Source organism: Pocillopora damicornis, chromosome 3, assembly GCF_964200805.1.
Source record: "Pocillopora damicornis chromosome 3, jaPocDami1.2, whole genome shotgun sequence".
Lineage (NCBI taxonomy): Eukaryota > Metazoa > Cnidaria > Anthozoa > Scleractinia > Pocilloporidae > Pocillopora > Pocillopora damicornis.
The window spans coordinates 1,148,970-1,167,718 of record NC_142672.1 but is presented as its reverse complement, the minus strand read 5'-3'; the positions used below and the strand labels follow the sequence as shown (position 1 = coordinate 1,167,718).

The 18,749-nt window shown below is 39.4% G+C and overlaps 1 protein-coding gene across 5 annotated transcripts in view; it reads left to right on the top strand.

Moving 5' to 3' along the window:
• LOC113674039 (uncharacterized) overlaps positions 1–18,749 on the top strand; it is a 68,682-nt gene that overhangs the window by 9,904 nt on the left and 40,029 nt on the right. For 2 of the 5 annotated variants that reach the window (XM_089199685.1, XM_089199686.1), the window contains exon 6: positions 106–477. In XM_089199685.1, coding sequence (XP_089055811.1) covers positions 106–477 — 372 coding nt within the window. Of the gene's footprint in view, positions 1–105; positions 478–762; positions 1,063–1,377; positions 1,598–2,587; positions 4,207–5,369; positions 5,586–18,749 lie in introns of those variants that run through there. The other 3 variants (XR_016184792.1, XM_089199687.1, XM_089199688.1) reach the window with 3 other exon arrangements.

Below are 18,749 nucleotides of genomic sequence, written 5' to 3'. Positions count from 1 at the left end.
TAAGGTCTTCCCGTTAATTCATCACCATTTGTTAAAAGAAAACAATTATTTGCTTGTTGTCGGTAAAGTTATGTCTCTGGACTAAAAATTTCCTTAAAATTCCAGATCAGTCAGAAAGGGATATACAAATACCACTTGAAATCACACCAGATCCTAAAAATGCATCAGCATCGGGCAAAGTGAATGCACCAATTGATGTACCATCATCAGGCGCGGGTGCAACTCAAGGACCTGGACAGAATACAAGAAAAGAGAAGGAGCCAGGGGTATCTTTACGTGAGACAGAAAAGGAAATACAAATACCGCTTCAAATCACATCAGATCCTACAAATGCATCAGCATCAGGCAAAGTGAATGCACCGATTGGTGTGCCATCATCAGCCGCGGGTACAACTCAAGGACCTGGACAGAACACAAGAAAAGAGAATGAGCCAGGGGTATCCTCACGTGAGGCGTCTCCACCAGAGAGGGACGAAGGTAGAATATGTAATGATGATTTTTTTTATCGTCATTTGAATCAGTATCATATGTCAAATTGTGGCTGCCGTTATACAAATAAAATCGGTTGTATGTTTGTTGATCATTTTAATTTCCTTTATAAGTAGCAAGTCAAACATACCCTCGAACTTACGTATCAGTAGTTCTCATCCCATAGTTTAAGGTCTTCCCATTAATTCTTCGTCATTTTTTAAAAGAAAACACTTATCTGCTTGTCTTCGGTAAAGTTATGTCTCTGGACTAAAAGTTCCCTTTAAATTCCAGACCAGTCGCAAGGAAGTCAAGCAACTACAGGGGGTGACCAATCTGTCGAGCCACTTTGTTCAGTATGTCACAACTCATGCCAAGAACTTGTTGAACCTCTGAAATGTGGACACACTTTCTGCCAGTCTTGTGTTCATCACACTTCGAATGACGTTTTTGTGTGCAAAAATGAGTGGTGTGTCTGTGAGAGGTCCCAACCAATAGGAACCATGAGTTGGAGGACAGAGAAACAGTCTCTTCGTGGGTATAATGATTGTTATACCATTGCCGTTACCTATAACTTTCCCTCTGGAATTCAAGGTGGGTATGAAATAAATAAATCTTATTCAGTTGTTTTTAGGGTGGAAGAATAACGTTTCTGCAACTGACGTAAGGACCTATCAAACAGAGCGCCATGTACTTAAGATGAATGAATTGTATTTAGGTTGCCTTCCTGGCACGCATTATATGGAAAAGGATGATCATACTCAGGTTTTGTCGGGTGTTCCCTTTTTCAGACTTTTTATTCAGTGTACCCCAATGTTATCAATTTACAATATTTATGGAAATTTGCACCATGTAATTCGCTCTGATATTCTTTGAATATCTTGTTTTAATTTGTTTCTCACTTCACAGGATGGCAACATCCTGCACAAGGACAACCTTACCGTGAAAGATATTTCACGGCATACCTTCCGAACAACTCTGAAGGACAAAAAGTTTGCCAGTTACTGAAAAGAGCGTTTGACGCTCAACTTCTGTTTACAATTGGTAAATACCAGGCTACGGGCGAGGAGAATCAGATCGTGTGTAAAGACATCGCACATAAAATCAATCGATCAGGAGGACCAGCAAAGTAAGCACAAGTTGCCTTTTAAGTTCAGTCCAAAAAAAGAAAAGCTAAGAAGAGAAAAGACATCTAAAACTGCGTCTAACCATATGTACAGCAGAGTTTATATCAATGCTAACTCTCAATTAATTTAAGAGTCGTTTTTATCGGATAGGTATTGTAAACGCAACGCTTAATTGTGCGCTATGTAGCGACCTTATTTTGGCCGCTCATGACACGTGACATCAAAAATTTTGGTTTCGAATTATTGATGGAAAGTTGTCATCTGCCAAGGAAAAGTAAACAGATGAAGATATACTGTAGTTATTCGGTTATAAGGCGCACTCGGCTATAAGACGCACCCCCAATTCGGCAACTTCATTATTGCATGTTTTCAAACTGAGAAAATCGCTGAAATACTTGGTTATAAGGCGCACCGTCGCGTATTGATTTTAGTTTACCGTTAATTAACAAAAGCAGAATTGTCGCACACGCGACCACACGCACAAACAAAAGCCTTGATTAAACAAGAATTAACGTACCGCCGAGAATGCAGATCGCAGTGCACAAAAAGGCTGAATGGTTGAAGAAGGTATTTATCTCTTCGCTTGTTTATTTTCGTTTCGTTTTGTGACGTATCAGATTACTAAGCACGTGCTCTCGAGCACGTATCATATCTATACAAACTTGACTTCGCTTGTCTTTTAAGAACCGCCATATTAATAAAAGTCAATGCTCAACACTGTGTGTCCTTTTATTTGCTTGAAATCGTACCAGTAACTGTGATAAAAAAAATTGTTTCGGAAAATATTCGCCTATAAGACGCACCCAAACTTTGGCGGTAATTTTTAGTAGAAATTAGGAATTTCTTGAAAAAAACGGTGCGCCTTATAACCGAATAATTACGGTATATATATATATATATTTATTTATTTATTTATTTTTTAACAAGAGCTTACAGTTTTTCAAAGAGGCGTGATGTTTTTAACCCTAATGACTCCTTTACTTCCTCTACAGTCATGGGTATCCTGATTCCACCTACCTTGACCAACTAAAGGAGCAGCTTGCCAAGATAGGAATTGTTGACGACGCCGACTTACAAGTATAACTCAGAAGTTAATTATCACCGCTTTCTTTAGAATTGAAATTGTTCCTGAGTCCTGCTCTAAACAAGGACATTTTACGGAGGGGACCAGTATTATTTATCCCTTGGGGGCTGGAGGATTTTGTTTGTGTGACGATAAAATCCCTCCTCAATGGCGGTTCACTTGCAGTCAATTTTCAATAGTCCCCAACTTTATACTTTGTTGGTGACGTTTGATCCTCCTTCTGTTCCTCCTAAAAACTCTTTGACCCCCCCTCAAATCCTCTTCCCTCTCCCCCCCCCCCCTCATGATAAATATTGACTGGTTCCCAGGTTTTTTTTTTCAAGACTTCAACAACATGTAACATGCAACATACATTTGGCGGTCATATCGCAAGTTTTAACGATTTTATAATATATATATATAGTATTTTCTGTGATCTGAAGTTAAAGTGGGATAAAAATTTTCATAAAATATCATTCATATTGCGTCTTTTTCTTCCACAAATGTTTAGCTCTTTTCTCAATTTTTGTAAGAGTATTTAGCCATATGATGTCGCGTGGATCTCCAAACGTTGCGAATGCCAGCCACACTGCTTACTCCAATGACAAGCGGTATGTATGATCAGAGGTATAGTAAGCTATTTAATATTGCACAAAATTTTCCCTCCTTTTTGCCTAACAAAATTTTACATCTGGCGACCATTTTAAGAATTTTGAGTCGCGAATATCCGAAGAGACTGAAATGGTTTTTCTTGGAGCCCTGGTTAACCGTTTTAATCTGCATTTTATTTCCACTTGCTCAAGGATTTATGCTTTTAAGGAAGTTTACATAGAAATTCTTTCAAACTGCAGCCTCATTGAAAAGGCTTTTATAGGTTTGAGGCTTAAACAAATGTCACATTTATGGCCAGGAAACATTTTAGCTTGCACTGGCTTTTCTGTGAATATTTTGATTTCATGATGCAAGGCCTTTGCAGGTCCGCAGTTAAGTCAATTCGGTTTTTTGCTTTTTTTGTTTTTTTGGTTTTTTGGTTCATGTAGTTTAAACCCTTTACATTTATGTCCAGTGATCTTGCGTCGTGGCTTTGGGCTGTTGCTGCGTTATTATGCAAATATCATGCAAAAACGCCCTGGTGATATCATCAATTAATTCTAACAAGAGAAAATAAAGAGACAGTTAGAGAAAATCTGAACGTTGTCTGCGATATGTCGCCTTGCCTAAAGTATATTTAGTTTGACATAAACTCACGTTTCCTGGAGCGTCTGCACGTTGAATTCTTCGTTTTCGGATATCGATTAGTGTCTTGAATTCGTGTTCACCAAAGAAAACTCAGAATATAAGATTTGAATCAGCCTTAAGTTGAATGTCCAAGAACAGCGTTCGAAATACTTTCTATAAATAACTTTACCAGATTAAAATTTCCCGCCGAGGGCTGAACCGGGAGCCTTTCTCTAAACCCATTCTCTAAACTGATTGTTGTCCAGGAAAGTTCAGTACGAACCTTTGTGCATTTCATAGCTTCCAAATAAAACTTTAAGCGGAAAACTACACATCTGTATTGTTGATATTGTTGATGCTACATGTGTGTTTGCTATTTACAATAGCTCGCTGTAATTTGTTTTCACTTGCGTTCAATTTTCTTCCCAGCTAACTCTTTTGTGACGCTCGTTTGAGCGCTGTGGTTTGAAGTTCATCGGTGATCTTTGTTTTCCCCTTACTTCGCTTTCCATCTCGCTTCACAAGAGAGAACATTTATTTTGATACCGTTGTATGTTTACTATTGTAAAGTTTGCCCTTCAAGCGTAGTCAGGTTCTTTTGGGGGGGAGAGGTGAATTTGTGGGTTTAAAGATTCCTTGAATTGGACCGTTGTGGAATCGAAACATACTCCTTGTTACTATCGCCTTAAAACAAGAGCAAAATAGATGATGAAAGGTAGCTGGGTGTAGAAAATGAACTCCGTGCGCACTTCTGAAAGTACTACCGAATAATTCCGAATGAGATAAAGTTGACCTGGTGTTAAAACATTAAGGTTCCTGTCCACCATTATAAAAAGAGAGGTGGGAGGGTTTTTTCTTGAAATGCAGAAAAGATCCTCGCAAGTGAACTGCAATTTAAGATATAGCAGAAAAGAAGCCTGAAAAATGCGAGGCTTTGACAGGATTGGTACCCGAGCCTAGTAGATAATGGCTGAATGCAACAACCAACTAAGCTACGAAGCCACACGTTGAGAACAAGGAAAACTTTAATGTGTTTCCCATTCCTGTTTAGTAATCTGATCATGATTCTAGTGCAAAAATTTCAGTTTGGACTGAGTGGTTCAATTGGTAGTAGCGCAAACCAATATCAGGGGGGCACATGCTTCTTTTCGCAACAGCTTAAAATTGCATCTGAGCTTCGTGGATCATTTTCTCTCTTGAATTTGATCCGCAACACAAATTGAAATAATTTCATTTGAATTATAACTATTTTTTTTTTCGATTGGTGTTGAAGGGGGAAATATCATCTTAATTTCATGCCGAAATATGGTCGGAAATTACACTTTTGAAGACTCTATCCATTTCCCAACAAATAACTGATTGTAATGTGAAAAAACAAATAAAAGAAAACACTGCATAAATTCTGTGTTTCATCCCTTAATCTTTTGCTTTTACGTTTACGGAAATTTTGTTACCATTTTTTATTTACTCCTGTCTATTTAATCATTTTTCAGTTAAACAAGCAAGTAGCGAGGTTGTACGTACGCTCATAGCTTCATCTACTTACAAAAAAAGGCACAAGACTGTCATTTTGCTTTCCTGGGTTGGCAACTTTTGACGCTTTGTCTGTCGTTTCCTGGGAAAAGGAAACTGAACTCCACACGATTTCCGGGTATTCAATGCAGCATTCTCTATGTTAAAACAGTCAAAGATTAAAATAATTAATTGTACCTCTTTTGTGATGATGTTTTTTACTTTCTACAAATGGATAATGATAAATTTGTCGTTAAAAATGCCTGTATTTTATGATATCAACTCTTCGTCGATGCCCGTCCCAGGATAGCATTGTCTCTTTAGTCGACGAGGCGTGTGTCTAAGAAAACTCATCCAGTAATCCGGACCTGTTTTCGATATTTTTGAGCAATCATGGCGGCTGATAGCACAAGCTTTTTCGACGATGTCAAAAAAGAGTTAGAATGCTGTATTTGCCAAGAACAGTTTAGTGAAACTAAGGAGCCGAAAATACTGAAATATCTTCACACTTTTTGCTAATTATGTCTGGAAGATTGCCTCCATCTACAGGCTAAAGGAAAATTGAGTTGTCCGACATGTCGTCAAATTACCGAATGTCCTAACAAAAATATCAACAGTCCCTCATCCGACCTGTTTACAAGCAGATGGTGGAAATTGTTGAGGCCTATAGCGGAAATGGGCAAGGAGGCTTGCCACACTGCGGAAGCTGCGATGAAAGAAAGTCGGTTGATCTTTATTGCTCGCATTGCAATTACTTCCTGTGTGAAGACTACTCTATGGCCCACAAAAAATTGAAAGCGCTTAGCGGTCACCATGTTAAAGAAATTAGAAGCTTCATATCCAGCGATGTACAGAATTACGCTCGGAAACTTAACTTTTATAACGAACGCGGGGATGAAGTAAGATTTTAAGACCTATTTCGTCAGACCAACGTACAGTGAAATTGACGAAGTTATTGTTGACATAAAATCTCTAAAGACGTAAACAGGCTTGACCTTCAACATAACGGACTTACATGATGGAAGTTCAACGTTTCATACAAACCCGAAAGCGCTGAAGAGTTTATTGTGTCGATGTCTACAGCCAAATAATTTATTAATAAGAGCGGCCATTCCAATTGAAAGTTGAAGAAAGAAAACCAATAAAGACAGACATGTAAATCAAGTGAGGCCAGGTATGCTACGATAATTCAGTTTTCCGAGCTTTCTCCGCTCTACGGCATCATCAGGGAATGTAGATGGAATCTTTGAAGTGGAGAGTATATCGGGTGAGGTGTTAGGTTAGATAATAGGGGTTCGGTAAATGGACAATAGCAGGTATGTAAATGCGGTAGAAGTATTAAAAAGAAAAGGTCTCTGCAGAAAACAAATACAGTCAGGATAAATAATAGAGTCGGAATAAAAGGTCTTTGAGTTTGGCACACTCTTCCTTAGAGTTCATTTCGGGCTTAGGTTTTCTAATCTTTATTGTTTCGAGGAGGCGAAGGTTTACTGAGTCATTGTGGTTGTCGATAATGTCAAGTTTTATTTTCGCGTTTTTTGGTGTTCCCTTGGCATGCGAGTAAGTGCTTGAACACGGATGATTTTTTGTTGTTTAAATGTACTTTTACGCGGTCGTGTGTAAGTCGCTTGGTGCTGCCGACGTAGAATTGCTGTCATCTGTCGCATTTGATCTTGTAGATGGTGTTTCTGCGAGAGCAAAACTTTGTGCGTGCGGACGGGGCAGTTGGTGCGTTTACATTCTGGTTCGTCTCTCTTGGTGGATAGGGCGTCTCCCCACATGCGGGGGGAACTTATTTTTCCGGCAGATGTTTTTCCACACTGTATTTACTTTATTTTGTATGGTTTTGGCTGACATGCGGCTTATTTTACGTCACGTGTTGGGATCGTTGAGGTGACCAAGGGCTGTCTGTTTGTATATGTCGCGTTCGATGATGCAGAATTCGTCGGGAAGGTATACTAGGGTATGCTCTTTTAGATGTTGGATGGTCTCTTTAGCGTTTGCGGCGACCAAAAAAATCTAGAGTCTCAAGTTCCAAGGGGCGTCGCTCCAAAACGCGATTAACGAGGTGTTAGGGACTATTTTACAGATCGAGATAACAAACCAAAGTTGACTGTTTGCACGAATCTTTATTCGTGAAAAGCAATCAACCACGAACCACAATCAACGATGAAAATTCACGATCAATTGCACAATCAATCAATCTATCGATCGTAAACTGAAACAACAATGCAACGAAGCTCTATCAATGTAATGAAATGTCGCGGAATGTATAATCAAAGAATCGCGTGTAAAGAACTGGGCCTAAACGTCGATAAAAAGATTAAAAATGACAAAGAGCAATGCAAATAAAACAGTACAAAGTACAAAAGTTTCGATACAAATTTACAAGAATTTTAGGTGGCTGGATAGCAGCCCATTGCTGTCTTTTATATGCGCGTGGTGACGCCGAAAGGCCCGATTACAAAAACCAATAGAAATGCAGAAAAAACAGATAAAAATTGTAACTATGTACGTATCTAAGATCATTCTGAAATTAGTGAACTAATCGATAATTAATTCAATAAAAATGAGCCTTCTGGCTAGTGTCCTTAACAGTCTCTTTGTCTCTGAGGCTGATGTTAGACCATTTATGTTGTGGTTCTACCCTGTGTAGGATAGTTTGCAGCTCGTGGTGGATTCGTCGAAGCTTGTTCTCTAGTTCATTAGATGACACGGGTTTTTAGATGTCTTTCGATTTGGGATACGTGATGAATTCGGAGTGTGGCGTGTTGTGATTTTCGCAGGAACGAACGTGGGAACAGCTTTATATAAACGTTTTTCCTCTATAAGATGGTTCTAAACAGCCTGAATGGAATTGTTCTAGTTTTGAATTTGCAGAAACTTTATCGACTTTTCAACAATAGATAACTGGGTCCAGGAGCTTTTGAATTTTTAATTCCTATCAGATAAGCAAAGAATAATTTTATGTTTTATATAGAATGTACCGCTCACTGGTCAGGGCTGAAGACAGTTGAATCATATTCAACAAGCAAGGACTAGGTATTTGTTTCATTCCAATGCTATCATCGACTGATTTCGGGTTGAGATTCTAACTCACGATAGCAGTAGTGTTTCAGACGTAGCTAATCAATCCTGATTCCGCATACTTTTAATGAATTATAACTTAAACACATCAGTAACACACACATTGAAATGGTGCGCTTTTTGTGAAGAGCAAACTGAAATGGGATTCCACACTCTGAGAGAGATTTGTGCAAGATGTGGAAATGAATTTCTTTTTTAATTTTTTATTTTTCAACTCCTTGAAACACTGCAAACACTCTGTCAAACCAGAGTTTAGATCCTGGCTTCTTTTTATTGCAGGAAAACTTGCTGAGGGATAAGAGATAAATGTTTTGCTAATTTAATGGCATCTTGAATATATTAATAATGATGGATAGCTCCAGCAATTAAAGCTGAGTTATTCTCGATATTGAAAAAGTCATTCAAGCAGATCCTACAATTTTTACGGCGTTTTGTTGCTGTGGCATCTTGATGCAGGTTACTCAACGAGTGATGTTACTTTGATATTTTACTTTACATAGATCTGCTCTTATATAAAACAAAGCCATAAGAAAAAAAATAATGCGGTAAGGTGCAACAAATAAGTCAATTCAGAAACAAGTAGGACAAATAAGCTACAAAAAAGTTTGTTTTTAATGACAGCATTAAACCTATCACTATGAAATATTTAGTTCGATTACAGCTAATTGCATGGATAAGATGGCAATGAACACAAGTAGGCTGTGATTAAGAACCGTTTTAAAACTCTGTTCTGCCTGTTTTCTCAACAGGAGAAAAACTGTGTGCACAGTCTGTTCTTAAAATCTGACGTTCTTACATGTAGGCTTTAACCGTAACAGAATTTTCAATAAATTTGAATATGTAAATATTTGCCCTGATTTTATATCTCATGGGTTATAGTCAGGTTTCACAACATAACTTCCCCGCGGAATTTAAAATGACCTGCCACATTTGAAATTTCAATCCAGTTTCCCCAAAAAACTTCCTCATGTTCCCAGAGTCATTCCAACTTATATATGCGTCTTTTCTGTAGCTCGTTGATAGTCTTGCCAGATGGTATTGAATTCGATATTAGGTGGACTACTGCAATCTAGGGCAAATCGGAATTTCGATTTACCCTTTACCACGAAAACGTTGGCGTTTTTCGTGGTGATTTTGATTTCTTCCATAAAAAGAGGAAAGGAAACAAAGAAAAGGTATTCCCTGTGATATAGATAATGTAATATAAATACTACAAAATTTAAATAAAAATTAAGAAACCAAGAAAATGGGCGTGGATTGTCAAGGCTTTTTAGCTGCAATTTGCCCCACTTTAAAAAAAAACATACCTCCAATCAAATTCTTTATAGTTAACTATATTTATTCTGGCGATTTGAAAAAGGATAACAGAAATAATTGTAAATATGACTATTATAAACACAATTTTTTCTGCTCTGTTATTTAAACACAAAGAGAGTTGTGACATGTACACAGTTCATGTGTAAAAGTGTCTAGACAGAACAAACAGTACAATCACAGAAGACTTCCACCATCAGCACAGTAGCCCTAATACAGGCATCATCCTCGAGAATTTGTTGCTAACTTTTATCCGACCAGCAGAGAAAAGTAAGTAAAAGAATGAATTATAGCATTCATTTCCTCGTTACAGCAGATTAAACTTTTTTATTATTAAATACGAGGGTTGCAAGAGATTTTATTAGTTCGAGTGTGTTCCAACCCTACAAGAGGCTGTCGCAAGCACTTACTGCTGTAGACTTCAGGGCAGCTAATGTGATGCTCTGTCCAGTGATATGCTTTAAAACCTCTGAGGGTGGGCTGTTTTGGAGGGGGAAAGAACAGGGAACGGAAAAACTTCCTAATTAAGGCTACATTACAACAGTCATCCCGAAGAAATATCCGCTTAGGGGAAAACAAAAACAAAATTACATTGAACAATTCAAGTGGCCGATAACCAGTTAAGAGAACTCAACATTACTCCCCTTTTCCCACTACTGATCTTGAGTCATCGCTTTTGGTAATGCTTGACTGATTATTCCATGAAGTTGACAATGTTCTTTGTCGTATGGATTTGGAAATAAATTGTTAACGATTGACTTGAAGGGTCTATAATATAGCTAACTGAACATACTGAAAGTCTTTAAATGAACCTAATCAACCAGGAAATACGAAACCATAGTGTCTTAGCGTTTTGTCATAACTTATTGTTACAGTTGTGTCTATAGTTATGATTTTTCGGTCCAATTTAATCAAACGAAGTGAGAGGAAGGACAAATATGCAGTTTGGGAAGTAAAGCCTAAACTATCATACCCCGACTCGGTCCACGCTAAAAATAATTGACAACGCAATTTTCCGGAGTCTTCCCTGGCGCTGTTTAAAAACTGGTCTCCTAGTACCTATCTCGTCCCCAGATCACCCAGTATGTTTAGTCGAAATGGCTTAATCACGAAAAATCACTTCCGGGAGTTACCATAAGATTACACCTACGTTTTAGTAGCTATTGCGGGTCAGCGAACGATTTTTTTTAACTTAATTTATAACCGCTGTAAATTCCTTTCACCCGGCTTTAAATAATACCCGGGAAATTTCCGTCACTTTTTTGGATTTACTAGACGTTAAAAATTTCAATTGAGGGAAACGGTCTATGCACTAGTGTTTACTACAAACCTACAGATTTGCATAGTTATTTGTTGCATTCATCTTCGCATCCATCGCTAGTCGAGAATTCCACTCGTTTTTCGCAATTTCTCAGACTTCTTCGTTTATGTAGAGGCAATGTGCCAGTTTTTCGATAAATTTGGCTATCCTCTTTCTGTCGTTCAAGCGGGCTACCACCGCGCCCAACAAATTGATCGACAGTCAGCACTAAGAAGGGCACAAAAGAAAAATCGCATTCCATTCCCTCTCACATTTCACCCTCACAACCACGCAGTCATGTCTATTATTCTTAAAAACTTGAAGTTACTTCAAACTGATTCAGAGACTAGTACTATATTTTCGTAATCTACGCGAGTTTCATTCAAACGCGAAAAAAAAAATAGGCAAATTTTTGGTCAGAGGTTCATTACAAACCAAAGACCATCCTAGAATCTCTCACGTCGCAAACCTTGTCCTATGAAAATGTCAGGAAAAAAGGTCAGAGGTTCATTACAAACCAAAGACCATCCTAGAATCTCTCACGTCGCAAACCTTGTCCTAGAAAATGTCAGGAAAAAAGAGATCTATTGAGATTACTGATCACTGTACGGGCACCTCTGCTAATATCGTCTATTGCACAACTTGCACTTATTTCAAAAAATGATACATTGTTGGAACAGGAAGACGACTCACTCTGGACTCATTTATATCCTTTCTAGACTCACGGTGTTGAAAACCATCCGGGCAAATTCGTACTCCTTTATCTTCTGAGAAAATTTCTCACCATGGAGATGACACCTGAATTCTCCCTTAATCTCTCCAACTCACTGAAAATGTCACTCATAACTGGGCTTTGATCCGGAGCTGTCATCGTACATCTGTTTATCAGCTTTTTCAGGGAAGTGTTGGTTACCAGCCTGATTTGATTGTGGCCACGCTCGGGATTTGGGAATTCCCTGGTGCACATCTTGTACAATACAACACCATAACTGTAAACTTCGACCTACTGAAGGACAAAATCAAAGTAGTAATAATTTTTGTTACTGTTGATTGTGCAAGTAAGCTGAAAGGCAGGGTAATTTAGTGTTATCAACTGAGTTGAAAACGTAAATTGGCCACCCTAAAGAGTTTAAAAGGCTGACGTTTCGAGTGTCAGTAACCCTTCGTCGGAGCGATTGGAGCGATCGACTGAATAGGAAAAAAGGTTACCATTCTGTGAATGAATATAAACACGATAGAGCCCGCGTCTTTATTACCTTGCAAAACGCAAAGGGACTGAAATGCACCCTATGATTTCAATGTGATGAAAGGTGCCAGGGATTGTGGCAAATGCGCGAGGAACGCATTGCTTTCAATGCGACGCGATATTCTCATTGCGCTTAATTCTTTAAGTTTAGAGGTGGCCGGAGTGTTAATAATAATAATAACTTTAATAGTAACATCCTCGTGAGGTTTTTCAGGAACTATTTACAAACTCTTTGCAATTTATAAAAGCAAAAATGACAATAAAACTCGAAATCACAGTTTATGATGGTATTCTACTAAATTAAGTTCTAGAGCTTATGAAGGAAATGTCTGCCTCAATAGTGTGCCTTTCAGGGCGCGCTTGACGGATGCTAATGAGGCACTTTGCCTAAGTTCATTATGCAAGTTATTCCATATGTTGGCCCCTCTGTAGGAAAATGTGCGCTGGCCTATAGCCGTTCTGTAAAGCGGAATCAGCAAAGAGTTCCGCGTAAGAGTGTTACGAGTATGTATATTTGAGCGTTTGGTAAACTTGCTCGTTAAGTATTGAGGCGCAAGATCGTTCTGACATTTAAAGGTCAGAACGGAGTCTCTATAGAATAATTGTCCTTTAACAGGAAGCCAATTTAGCTTACGAAGCAAAGGTGTTACGTGGTCAAACTTCCTAGAGTTTGTTACGATCTTGCTGGCAAAATTCTGAATAGATTGTAATCTGTTTATATTCTGGAGTGTGGTATTTGACCATACAGATGAGCAGTAAAGCATCTTACTAAAGACTTATGACGTTATTAACAACTCTAGTGTTTCCTGGTCGAAGCTCCTCTTGACTCTATTTATTTGGCAAAGCTTTGCGAAACGAGATGAAATCACACATGAAATATGGTGATCGTAGGTCAGATGGGGGTCAAGAAAGACTCCCAAGTCCTTGGCAGAGTCTGTTGGCTTCAGTGTTTTACCCAAGAATACCACTTCAGGGTCTTCTGGTAAACTGCTTAGCATCTGTCTGGTACCGAGGAAAAGGAGTTTAGTTTTATCGGGATTGATAAGTAGATGGTTCTCACAGCACCATTGAGCTACAATGTGAAGATCTTGTTCGAGCTTTTCAATGGCAGCATCAAGCTCAACGAGAGGAAATGACATGAATAGCTTTGAGGCTACGGCTAGCAGAGATAACGGTCTTTTGTTGGCAACTTTTTCATGGTCACCGTCTTTAAGAATCGGAATCACCTCAGCCTCTTTCCAGTTGTCTGGAAATGTGCTAGTAAGGATAGAACAATTGATGATGTCAGTAAGAGGGCCCAATATCACATGGAGACAGTCTTTTAGTACACAAGCGCTGATCTTGTCAGGTCCCAGAGATTTATTCATTGGGAGAGATGTTACAATTCGGCGAACCTCTTCAAGTGAAACTGTCCGTAAATTGAATAATTCCATAGAGGTAGTATCTATGCCATTTTCGGATGAAAAATCTCGGACTATGATGTTTTCCCTCAAGCGCTGTCCTGCGTCAGCGGCATTTAAGCCGACTTTAGCAAAAAACTGATTGAATTCGTTGGTTAAGACTGCCACATTCTTTGTAAAGGCTGGTCTCTGCTTATCTTTGGAGGGGATGGCGCGATTAATAATTTTCCAGAGTGAGCCAGAGTTGTTTTAATTAGCTGTGACCTCTTCAAAGGTGTGATCTCTTTCAGCTTCTTGTAGCTGTCTCTTGACCAAGTCACGGGAATGTTTGAAATTTATCCACTCGGTGTCTTGGCGAGACTGTATGAATTGCTTCAGGAGGAGATCTCGTGATCTCATAAGATCCTTGATTTCCTGGCTCACAAAGGGGCACGGTCTACTCCGAAGTTTAATTTGTTTCACGGGACCGTGCAAGCTCAGGACAGACTGCAAAGTGTCATTTAAAATATTGAGCTCAGATTCTACATCGGTTTGATCGAAGATAGTGAGCAGGGAATCCGCTTCCTTAGCTAGATCCGTGACAAAGAGATCCGCATTATACTTCTTGTAACTTCGAGTGGTAATGTACTGAGGGGTAATCTTGGGTTTCTTAACCTTAAGCTTGACGAAAACAATTGAATGGTCACTAATTGGTCGATGTATTACGCCGCTAACAAGCACTGAATTGTTGGAGGAGACTAGGATAACGTCGAGCAAGGATTGAGTGGTCACTGTTATCCTGGTTGGTTTTGTAATGAGTTGTTTCAAGTTCATATCCGTACAGAATTTCTCCAATGCTTTGTATTCAGTGCCTGTTTTCTTGAGGCCATCGCAGTTTAGGTCGCCTAAGATTGTGATCGGTTTGTCAAGCAGCAGCAAGCAGCTGGGCTTAAGTACTTCTTCGAAGGAACACAGAGGAGAGTCATCGAGGCGATATGTCACGCAAATTATTGTTGATTTTAGTTTCTTGCACTGGACATTTAACCAAAGCTGATGGAAATTTCGCTCGGATATCGATGACAACTCCTTCAGTACAGATGATTTGAGATCTTTGCGGACATAGGCACATACTCCGCCGCCTCCTTTGTGAAGTCGATCTAAATCGAGGGTTATACGATTTGTATCTCTTCTGAAGTGACGGTGGTATTGAGCCATGTTTCAGAGATAGTAATAATGTCGCTTTTCCTTTCAGATGCAAGTTGTCGTAGTTCTAGCAAGTGAGCGCGATTCTTTAGCGCTCTAATATTCAAATGAAGGATTTCAAGCCCACCGGGCGCTTTGGAAGGTTGTTTGTTTTCTTTAACGCGCTTTATTGAGCACAGGTTCTGCAAATTTACTCCTCTCTCGCCAGGCCGTTGTGTTGTCAGGTCTCCGCTGAACATGAGAGATTGCAATATTATGTTTACGGTTTCGGAAAGCCTGACCATAGCGAACTCCTCGTGTTCTTAATATTCCATTTCTTTTCCGCAAATGGAAAGTTTCGTCCGGGATTTTAAATTGCCGTAACCGCAGTTGTAGTAGCTCAGATCTTGAATACTTAATGGCGTTTGAAGCACGATTATTCAAATTTCGGGAGCTGTTATCCGATGGCTGCAGATGGTTTATTTGAGAGTTTTCCAACCTTTCTGGTCCTGGGTTGCATTGAATATCCATGTAGATCGTGAGGTCTAGCCAGAATAAACGACCAGGAAGTATGAGCACTGTGCTTCCATGTTGGCTGATTTTTGAAATCGAGTAGTTGATTGCATTGACTGTCGACTCGATGCGCTTCAATGACGGCCTGAAAAGTAGACCAGGAAATGGAGGAAAATTCCGTGTACCAAGCGCAATGGATTCCCCATTGATGCTCAATAGGTAGCAGAAGTTCTTACTGCTTTGCAATTTGGTAATGGGAGGCTGAGACCTTGGAATAAGTTGATTATAGACCCCTATAAGGCAGAGCAAGTTCCAAAAGCCTGCTGCCATCTTGGCGCATTTACATACACGTGTTAAATTTGTTTGTTCAAATACCTTGACTCAAAAGTTATTCAGCTGTTTCTCACTTTGCAAACAAGATGTGAAGAGGTAGGAAATTCCAGCGCCTGCAACTGAATAATTGAAATAAGAAGACCTCTAACCTTTGTTGCGGACTTGGACGTCCTAGCTTCAGGTGCAGCGTAAATTCTTGCACCTGGGTTTACTTTCCTAAGCTGACGCACAAAATTGGCTAATCCTTAATCCGACAACTTAGCACTCCACGTCTGCATAGCAACACGTTGGTGCTGCTGATGTCCCCGTGAACAATGGGAAGCGCCTCTTTGAGGTGAAGATAATTTAAACCTCTGGCGATCTCGATGGGAAGGTAATTCCTGTTTTTGTGTTTGGCAAGCTAATTCCTTGACTAAGTTCGTATTCCAGTCGCTTAAGATTTTCGTAGGGAGAACGTCTGACGTCATTCAATTGATTTGTCATCACAGAAATGGTTTCCTGCGCCTGAGCTAACATTACGATCTTCTCTTTCAGCTGTATCTCTTAAGTTTGTCACCATCGCTTTTTCGATTTCGAATAATCTCTCCTTTCTCCCCCGCATGCTTTAACTCTTCTTCCGCTCCTCTTCATGACTTAATGCTTTCTATAGTTCGAGTACAGTGGTAACATTTTCCTGTAACTGGTTGTGAAACTGCTTCCTCGACAAGTTTTGTTTTCTAATTTTTCTGAAACTCATTATCCACTCTTTGCTTCATGTCGTTGATTTCTTGTTCCAAACGTTCGCTTAGTTCATTATAAGTTTCGTTTGCTATACATAACTCTTTTCGCAACTCTTTTGTCGTACCTTCTTTCTCTTTTATCCTCATGTTCAGCATCTGTTGCGTCAGCGTAACTTCATATTCCGACCTTTCTTTCAGCTCGTTATCGGGAGCCATAACATGCCTTAATTCCGCTTCCAGTTTCGTCACTCTCTTCTGTCTTTATTATCATTAGGCATTCGTTTAGTTCATCAAATGGACCTTGGGTTGTGACACCTCGGCGTATCTGTCTCTTCCAGAAATACATCTAGAATCTGCAAGTCGCGTAATAAAGAATCAATCGGTAAAGTGTTAGTGCTTTAATTTTTTTGGAAAGTGGTATACATTTTTTAAAATGCTTCGAACTGGAGAGTAACAATCCCTCAGTTGACTTTTACCGGTTTGCAGGGTACGCAATACAGCTATGTAGATATTGTGGTCATGTCCGAAGCCAACTCGTGGATCCTACAGCCACACAATATCTGCAATGCATACAGATCGATTATGAACAGGGCGTTCATCGGAGAGTTCTCCGATTTGATTTTGATGGTCTAAGCTATTTTCAGTCTGACATGGAGCCTTCTTTATCGGTATCTTATCTTTAAAATATTGTGGTTAAACCCAGAGTGACTGGCTTTTAATTTCTCGTTACAGTATCACCCCTAGATCAGATGTAAAGGTTGTGAGAATAAAAGAAATGATCACCTATTTAAGAAATTCCTGATAATCACAAAGATTCTCCGTGTCAGTACCATTGTAAATGTAAAGAGAACAGAGTGGAGAATATGAATACACGAACTATTGTTAGGGTGTAAATAAATAATTTTTTAATTTCGTTCTCACCCGGCTAGTTGCTTCTAAGATTGATCACTTGCTAAGTTGATGTAGGTAAACAAACGAACCGAATGACCTCACTGTTTGCCTGGCCACTGTAATTTCTTATACTTTTTACTGAAGAAGACGAGAAAGTTCCGTTTGATTCTCTCGCGTTGGAACTTTTGACCCTTGATCGACTTTTCTCGGGGATTAAAACCGGAAAATATCTGGTTTCTTAAAATTTTACCTAATGGACCCGTCCGATTGGTAGAGAAATAAAGGACTATCACACTTAAAAGACATATCTGCCACTTTTAAAAAGATGAATCATAGCATAGACAAGATTGAGGCTTAATCCCTTCCGTCTAGGCACGATTATTTGCTTCAAGTTTGAGAACAGACTTTTGAAAGACTTTTTGGGGGAAGCAAACCAGAAAGGCTAGGGAGAAAAGAATGGAGAGGGAAGTGGAGTTCGATGCCTGATAGGGAGGATACAGAGTATGCTACAGGCAGTCGAAGCGAAAAACTTATGGTGGCTCTGAACTTCTTCCTTGAAGCTTCTTTTTTTCGGAAATGTCTTTCTTGCACAAATCGTTTAATAAAAAAAAAAAAAACGGGAAGTAATGGCGATCGCTTATCAAGATATGGTCGCCATGGTAGCACTTAGATCAAAGCAAAGAGGCATTGAATGGACAAAGCGTTGCTAAGGTAGATACAGGGTAGTAAGTATTTGTGCTGTTGATTGCTGGTGACCATAATGAGTATAACTTCGACTGCGTAATTGTATCAGTCATGATGTACACCTCTCTACATTCTCAGACCAGCATTTTTGTTCATATTTCTGATTTAAAACCTCGCCCGAATCCGTTATTACAACTTCTGAATTCCCGTCAATTCTAACTCATTAATGCAACAAGGAAAACAATGAGCAAAGGAATGATTTAATGTAACTGTATCATGGATTGATACGGTCATTTACTATTATTTTCATCTACAAAGATATACTTCAATCCTAGTCATTTGAGTCTGACTAGTAGGTCACTGCTAATTGCCCCCGCAGGGTTTTTGGCCCCAGAGGGCCAAAAACCCGAGGAGACGCCTTAGGACTCCCCGCGTAATATAGAGGAAGACTGGAGAAGAGAGAATGTAGGTATTTTCGGTAGATCATAACCAGAAAAAATCTCGATTTGATCGCTTGCACGGCCGCAAGGTATCAACGTTTTTCCCGCAAATGGTCATGGGCGGCCAGCAAAAACGCGCGCGAGTACTATTGGGATCGGCGTCTTTGATACAAGCTTTGTCCTTGTCGAGATTTCGAGTTAAGCGTCCCTGAAAAGCGTCGAGAAGCGTTTCCAAGTCCAACGGTAAGTGTGTATAGCATCTTTCTAACAATT